The 8,743-nt window shown below is 48.6% G+C and overlaps 1 protein-coding gene across 1 annotated transcript in view; it reads right to left on the reverse strand.

Moving 5' to 3' along the window:
* Positions 1 to 7,480, reverse strand: part of Lonrf1 (LON peptidase N-terminal domain and ring finger 1) — a 32,003-nt gene extending 24,523 nt beyond the window's left edge. The window contains exon 1 of the mRNA XM_051169562.1: positions 6,772 to 7,480. Coding sequence (XP_051025519.1) covers positions 6,772 to 7,456 — 685 coding nt within the window. The 5' untranslated portion in view covers positions 7,457 to 7,480. The remainder of the gene's footprint in view (positions 1 to 6,771) is intronic.
* Positions 7,481 to 8,743: the final 1,263 nt, after the last annotated feature.

The following is an 8,743-nucleotide window of genomic DNA, read 5'->3' on the forward strand; positions in this document are numbered from 1 at the left end:
TAGGGCGAGAAGGAGCGAAGTGGAAGTGGTGGAGCCATGTGGCATTCTGTGGGCCACCAGGAAACCAGTGACGGATGAGCTCCTCTTCCAGCAGTAGCCATGGACTATGGACACACGCCTCCATCATCAATAACTCAGACCAGTCTCATCTCCAGACAGGCAGGGGTGAAGTGTTCTGAGCTGTCACATGGTGGGGATCTGGGGACCCACAAGTGGACCAGTCAGGATTCTTTGTCATTTTCAGTCACATGATCTTCAGCTTAATGGGTCTTCAAATTCCCCATGGTGCCAAATATACCTCCGTCACAGCACTGGCAGGTGGAATTCTCATCCTACCCAGAAGTCAGGGAAGCCAGCTGTGCCACGCATTATCAGTCTACACAGAGACGGTTTCTTCAATGAAGACAGGAGTCATGATCACAGGAGTCATCACTATGGAAACCGTACAGGAACTAGTAAAGATGGAAAGTGCCAGCCATCTCAATGTAAGTGTTATAATGACAAGGACATTGTTTAAATGGCCATTTCAGGCCCTGTAACTAAATTGGTCTGAAATATTTTTGAAAATCTGTCAAGAACAGCGTTACAAGTTGCCACAATTCTTTATGCAAATGTAAAAAAATCCCACACCTACAGTTTTATACAGAAATGAGGAATTGTGGTTCCAGTTTAATTACATTGATAATCTCTCACTGCTGGGCTCCATCCTTCCATCTGTCTGTCTCTCTGTTATAAACATCTGGCAGTGCACCTGAAGCTCACCAATTCAGCTAATCTGGCTAGTCAGCTAGCATCATAGAGCCCCCTTCCTCCTCAGCCTTGATTATCCAGCTAATATGCTCAGCCTTCTCCGTGGGTTCTGGGGATTGAACTCAGGTCTCCATGCCTGTGCAGCAAGCACTTTATGCATTGAATCATTTCCCAGTGACCTCCCCCTGTGAGTTTTATAGTGAGGAAAGGGTTGATGTAAGAGAAAGGTCCACAATTCTAAACAATTTCAGACAGCTTGGAAAGAGCAGATTGTATAGATTACCTGCATTATGAAATAAGTATTCTAACTGCATTATCCATTATAGTGAAAGAAATCTCTCGCCAATGTATCATTTTGGAGCGCTTGAGAGAAAACATTCAAGTTGATAGTTTGAAATGCTTACACATGCTCTGGTAATCAGAAAATGTGCTTATTGGGTGGTTCATTCTATTGGCATTTTGAGAAAGCTTAATTGGTTATCTCTGTGGATAAATCATAGTATTTACCTCAAAAATATAAAGCCTGTAAAAAGCTTTAACAACTTTTAAAACTCTAATTGAACACACAGGTGTAAAGCTACGCATGCTACTTTGTTCTAAACTTTCAGAGGTTTCTCATTAGATCACGTTTGGCGCATGGCTGGTCCCACCCGATGTGCATGCTCACTTGTGCGTTACAGTTAGTGTTGGTGAAATTATTTGTCAGGGAGAACGAGATGCTGATGCATTGTCAGGTAAAACTCTGGATGTTTTACCAAAGGTAGGTATCCCTTCTGAGATAAAGCTTCATGAACACAAACAACGGGAGCGAGAATGCTCGACCCAGACATCTACGCCATACTACGTTTGACATTTTGTTCAGAAGAGGTCTGCGTCTCTGATGGCGATGACCACCTGTGGGATTCAATTCTCAGCGAGCTGCGTAGGCTACCCCACTTAGGCATGGGCAGGAAATCTGATGAAACAAGCCAAGGACACACCCTTAAGCAATGCAAGACTCTCCCCAGTTACGCTTCTGTGTTGTGTGTACGCATAAAATACCCTCATTATTGCCCTCATCCATTCTTTCTTATTTATATATTAAACAACCAAAATACCAATGATTAATTAAAAGAAAAATTTTTCTATTACTTTCTGAGGAGGTGAGGAGAAAGATGACAACTGATGTGCAAGTGATTCTACCTCTATCCACGGGCAGGTTTAAGATCATAAACATTTGATCCCAAGATATGGGTTCAGATTCCCTTTGGGAAGTTCAACTCTTTGACTCTCAGTTTCTCTACCTGGAAAAATGCTTCTCTATAAAATACTTCTGCCATAAAATTGCTTCTAGAACTGAACAAAGTTAACACATGGATGGAGAGGGGGTGGGACGAGACGGGCCTGGCACGGAAGTGCTCAGGTAGTAACAACACTGTTGATAACCCTGCAACACCTTGAGAATGTAACGTAAGCAGCAGATTAACTCCGGATACGTGTTTTATAAAAGGACGATCCACCCTGTCATTTACGCACATAAATAAATCTTAGACTTGATGAGAAACACCTCTAAGGACCAGTAATGGAGCCTGACACCATGTCTGGCCAATGTGTGTCGGGGAAGGGAAGAGTTGAAGAAGAGCAAGACAGAGAGGCTTCCCTTCAACTCTTCCTTTCCCTGACTCACACTGGCCAGTGTTCTTTGTGCAATATGGGTATAAATACATTAAATATACACAAGGGCATAAATAGATTAAAATGCAATCATTTTAAATTGGTTAAATTGTATACTGAAACCCTTTATATTCTCTTTAAACATACTCAGAATTTATCTGATTTGACCACTCTTTTTATAACTAAAACTTCATAGTATTTTTTTTTCAAAATTGATAAAGCAGGCTGCTGCTACTAACTGACATGTATAAACTACAGTCAGTGTTTAACTTTTATTTGGTAATAATGTATATAGAAAATGGAACTGAACTTAAAGCCACAAGGCTTAGATTTCAGTTTCAGCTAATTTGCCTCGCCATAACAAAGCTTTTATGTTATAAAACTATCTATGGTCTTCTGGGAATTTACTGTGTGAGGCAGTTTTTGGAGCAATTCATGTGTTTTTGCTCAATTAATTCTCACAGCACCCCTCCGAGAGAGCCCATGCTCACATTTTAGACAAGGAAGCCAGAGCACAGAGCAGTCAGACCAGATCCCCAGGTCACACAGGAGGAGAAGGCTGGTAGGTAGCCCACCTCCAGCATGCCGAGCTTTGTCCCTAGCCATAAAACATTTCTAGTTTTAGAGGTCTCAGCATCCTTCTGAAGGTTCTCTGTAGAATCCACTAGTACATATGAAGCTACTGAAAGTCCATACAATTAATAACGAAGACAAGGTCTGGGCTGGTGAGATGGCTCGGCTGGTAAAGGCATTTGCTGCCGAGCCATTCCCGGGTCTGACATGGAATGAGGGAAGCAATTCCCACACGTTGTCCTCTGACTTCCACAAGCACACCATGGCATGGAAAGTACTGAAAACACAAAAACTCAAAAATGTACTTTTCCCTTAGTCAATTTAAAGCATGTGTGTATGTCTGTGTGTGTGTCTGTGTGTGTGTGCGCGCACACACATACACCCCACACACACCTGACTTTTTAAAATGTCAGTCCAAATTGTCAATCACACTGCTCTGTTGTCTTCATTCGGAGAGGGAGGAACACAGGAAAGAGGGAGGTCAGTGTAAAACTCCAGAATAAAAAGACACTCCAGAGTGGGGTCAGTTCAAAAGACTTCCAGTAAAAAGATCCAGTGCAGAAAAGACTTTTACATAAGCTCCCTGAATACTAAGAAGAAAGTTATGAAACATCTGAGAGTTAATACCAAAAGATCAATGGATTAAATGTTATCTAAATATATTTCAATGCAACAGAACCTTATGTAATCCCAATGGGAATTCTGATTTTGGCAAGGGTTTCCAAGCTTTCTTTTTCTGTCGACAAGGATAAGTTTGGTTGTGTGTGGGCCAACTGCAAACTAGATTTTTTTTTTCTAATACTGTTTGTTTCATTCTAAGAAACATGAAAAATTACAGCAAGGTTTCTTTCATTATCAACAATGACAGTGCCATTAATAACTATAGTTGGACAATATATAGATGCATTTCAAATGCTTACCTATTGAACTCACCAACTCCAGAAAAACTTAATACTGACAACTGTACAAATAGATTTCTGAGGCTAGCAGCTAACAAACTGGTGTTTGTTTTGAAAGCTAGGAATGCAAAGCAGAATATTATACATGCCAGGCAAGCACTCTACCCCTGAGCTATACGCCTACTCTTATTAATGCTCATAAATTATGAAACACACAGATTTGCCCTCTACCAACTACAGTATGTTTAGCTCTGTAATTGTTCTTCAGCTCACACAAAGAATTCGAAAGATAAAAAAAATATATATATATATCATTAGTATCACTGAGATACATATTCAGGTGTGGAATTACTGATTTTTGATAAGTCTACACATAAGGAGAAAAAAAAATTAAGATAAGAAAATGAAAGCTGGGCGTGTTGGCGCAAGCCTGTGAGCCCAGCACTCGGGAGGCAGAGGCTGGTAGATCAGATCAGTGTGAGTTCGAAGCCAGCCTGGTCTACAAAGTGAGTCCAGGGCAGCCAAGGCTACACAGAGAGACCCTGTCTTGAAAAACAAACAACAACAACAACAACAAAAGATAACAAAGTGAAAGGCAAGAGACTTGAGTTCAAGTCCTGAAAAAGTGTGGTCATGTAGCTTTTAGGCAAATCTCACATGTAGTCTGTGAGGCCTGGAAACAAAAAAAAGAGTTCGTCATCCACAGCTTTTTCTGTTAAAGATAATATCCTGGTCTAAGCCAGACACCATGGCTCAAGCCTGTAATCCCAGGACTCGGGGAGGCAGAGGCAAGAGGATCTCTGTGAGTTCAAGGCCAGGCTGGTCTACACAGTGAGTTCCAGGACAGCCAAGACTACACAGAGAAACCCTGTCTCTGGGGGGGGGGGGGAAGCAAAACATCCTAGTCTAAGCACTAGAATAATTTATTTAATTTACTTTTAACATATATTCACTTTACATCCTGATCTTAGTGCCCTCCCTCCTCTCCTCCTTGTCCCTCGATTCTATCCCCTTCCCCTGAGCCTCTCCTCCCCTTGTCCTCAGAAAAGGAGAGCCCCTCCTCCAACCCTCCCCACCACCTCAAGTCTCATCAGGACTGAGCTCATCCTCACCCACTGAGGCCAGGCAGGGCAGCCCTTTAGGTAAAGCCCTAGAATCTTAACACTGGGCATAGAATGTTAAGTTAGCTCTTAGGAAATGTACTCTATTCTCCCATGACAGGACCTGAGTTAATCTAATTAATCAAATCAAATAACCACATCAGAGGATAATAACAAATAGTGCCTCAAGTTTCATTCTCCATTATATACTGACAAAACAAAAAACTTTCCTTGGAAATACGCGTTAACATTTCTGTTAGACAAACTATGGAGACAGATGAACCCTGGGTCAACACGTGAAAGTGGAGGGTGTCTAAGCTGCCACCACACAGGTGACTGACAGTGGAGAAGTCGCCTGTCCTAGCTCTGCTCCCTTATTAAGGTCAGACCACAGCCTGGTCCAGCTTCCCTGCTCAACTTTATTCACTCACAGAGCCAGAGCTGCCCCCAGCAGAACTGTGGAATCCAAGGCCCTCATTTGTTCTGGGTTTTATCACTGTAGTTCACTACGGCCTATTCATGAATAAATACACTGGCAGATACGTGCCAGAGGGTATAACTGAAGCTACTGTCACGTGTTCAGTAGGACTAAATGACTCACAGGATGATAATTTCGTTACAAGTCTATAACTTACCTAACACCTAAAATCAGTTCACATTCCCAGTGTCACTGATTTCCTGGGGATTAATCTCCTAAGTAATTTCTCACGGCAGGCAACAAAGGTGACCCAACGGCCCGACACGAGGTGACCGATAATGATACTGTTGACATTTGGGCCTTATTAGTTTTTTCATGTAGGAGGCTGTGAGTCTCAGGATGTTTCCCAGCATCCTTGAAAGGGCCACTAGATGTCCTTACTGAAAGGACCCCCACAAGAGGTAGCCATTCAAAGATGTCTCTAAATGCTTTTCTAGATAGGGTCCTCTGATGGAAAATCTCCAGGAGGTGAATCCTACCACCATCACCACCCCACCCTGGTAAAGAACAACCAAGTTCAAGGATCTAAAGAGGAACTCTTGGTTTTACTAAGTTTGCAGGATCCTTTTTCGAAGCCTAAAAGCCATCTTAAGGAAAGCGCTAACCAGGAGAGGAGGACAAAGCTGCTGCTTCATGGAAACCAAAACATAAACAAAAGACCTACAAAGCTCCCTCTCACAGGTCTACTACCGGTAAGGCAAACGCAAGCATGGGAGACTACTTCTCTACCAACACCAGGGGTACGTGGGAGCACCGCACAGAGGTCTGTAGGAGTAGGACAGGCAGGTCCAGGAGCAAGTGATCCTGCAGGTAAGAGGTGACCACTTCTGGGTCAGCCGGCCACCAACTCCTAGACCGGCCGCCGCTGGGCCTCCGGGTGCCGATGCCCGCTCCGGGCTCCCGCCACGCCCACCGAACGTCACCCGTTACACAACGCCCCCCCACCCAGCTTATGCAATTCTGCCCTCCCGCGGCTTCCAATTGCCCCGGTGACTTTAGTGCAAGACCAAGGTAGACGCGGCACCCCCACACCCCGAGCCTCGCGTCGCCTGGGGATGCTCGCCCCACCCTGGCTGAGGTTCCCGGAGAGCGCACAGCTGGAAGCCCGCGGCCCCCACCCACCCCGCGCCCAAGCTCCGCGGCCCGGGTCCCAGCTTCGGCGCGCGCACGAAACAACCTCACGTCCGCGCCCCTCCCCGCACCGCGTCACTTGCGGCTCCCAGGCGATCCCCACCGTGACCGAAGCACCCCGGGGCGCCGCCCCCTCCCACACTCGCGATCCCCGCTCGCCCGGGTCCGCACCGCAACCCCGCGTCACCTGCTCGCAGGGCGTCACAGGCGGCGGCCAGGGCCTCCCGGTAGCGCCCTTGGTGTAGCAGCTCCCCAAGGCGGCCGGCTGCCCGCGCGCGTTCGCGCTGGCCCGGGAACCACTTCTCCGCCAGGTGGTTGAGCACGACGCTAGTTCGGAAGTCGGCGATGGCGGCGGCCAGGGGCGGAGGCTTCGGGGTCCCCTCCGCAGTGGCGGCGGCTGGCGGCAGGCGGTCCCGGCACAGGCGGCAGCGGGCGCGCAGCTCCCTCCGCAGGCAGCGGCGACAGTAGCTGTGGCCGCATGGCACGGTCACCGGCTCGCTGAGGAAGCCCCGGCAACCCAGGCAACTGAGCAGCCCGGCCGCGCCCGCCGCGGGCGCCGCGCTCCAGCGCAGCCCGTGACGGAGCCGGTAGCTGAACACTAGGCAGTCCACTAGGGAGTCAAGGCGCTCGGGCCTGGCCGGAGCCCCGCGGCGCAGCGCGGCCGCGAACGCCTCCAGCGCTCCCTTCAGGTGGCCGCCCAGCGCCAGCAGCTCGCCGCGGCGGAGCAGCAGCTCCCAGCGCCCCGGCTCCGCGCCCGCGCGCTCCAGCCGCTCGCCGCCGCCCACTTCCCACGGCCCGTTCCGGCTCCGCGGTCCGCCAGCCGCCTCCCGATTCCCGCCAGGGGAAGCCCTCGCCACGGCCGGAGAAGACATGGCCCGCGCAGGGCTGCTCCGCCGCCGCCGCCGCCGCCACCGCCCGCCGCCACGGTCCGGGAACCTCCGGGGCGCGCGGCTCCGCACGCGGCCGGCGAGCAGGGGGGCGTGGCGCGCGGACATGGCGGGGCGGCGCGCGCCCCGGGAGCCCCTGGGGGCGGGGCCTGGATATGCGGGGCGGGGCTTGGCTGCGGCGCCCGGCCTCCCGACACGCGGCCCGCCACCCAGTTTCCCCGGAGCAGGCCGGCCGGTCCCGCCCTTTCTGAGCCCCTCCTGGCGGGGGACGCGAGATCAGATGATCCCCAGCGGGGATCTAATTGGCTTCCTTGACGTGGAGGGCTTGGCTCGGGACTGAACAAAGCCCGAAGTCTCCCGGGCGGCCTGCGAGCTGACACCTCAAGTAACCAGTCCCCAGAGTTATAAGGTGGGCGTTCTGCTGTTCCGTCTGTGCACCTACAGTACTGGTACCGCAAACCTGCTGCACCTGAGTATGGACTTTGGCCCCTTCCTAACTATAAAAGGAAGCTTAGATGGGGTCTGGATTCCCGGGGTTATTGTGGGCAAGAACAAGCGGAGGGTCTACGAATATAGAGTGTGAATACTTAGAGGCTGAAATATAAAATCGGCCAACTTTACACGCGCGCGCGCGTGCGTGTACACACACACACGGGGGGGGGGCGGTCCACTCCACGTCCTGAGACCACTTCCTCCCAGCACGCAAGATTTTTTTTTTCTGGTGCCAGGTTAGTGCTGACTTGTGGTGAAAGTTCACTAAGAGTATGAACGACAAGAATGAACTGTCCAAAAGAAGCCCTACACTTTGTGTGCGACCTTTAAATTTTAATTTAAAAAGTGCAGTGCACCAAAATCCATTATACTGTTAAACAAACAAATCCACAAAGGCACTCAGAGAGCGAAAGTCCCCAGGTTCCTCTGGTGCGCTGTGCACCCTACAAACACAGCAACATAGTTGCTTAAAGTTTTTTAAATGAAAAAAGGGGTGTGTGCAATATTTTCCTGATGGCAGACATTAGATCACTGCAATGCAAGCAGTCTGCAGCTTTGTTGACAGAAGAGAGATTGGCTCATATAAAATGGGTTCTAGTTCCTTTAAATGTGACAGCAGTGAGTTTAATATTGTCAATGGAAATATTTATAGATTCGATTACAAGGTACTAGACTGTTAATGTAGGAAGGGATTTAAGGCTTTTGCTTCTTTTTCAGATCCTTGATAACAGGAAGAGAAATATATTTGTCGGAAATCACACAGTCAGTACTATATAGAGA

This window comes from Acomys russatus, chromosome 27 (genome assembly GCF_903995435.1).
Source record: "Acomys russatus chromosome 27, mAcoRus1.1, whole genome shotgun sequence".
NCBI lineage: Eukaryota > Metazoa > Chordata > Mammalia > Rodentia > Muridae > Acomys > Acomys russatus.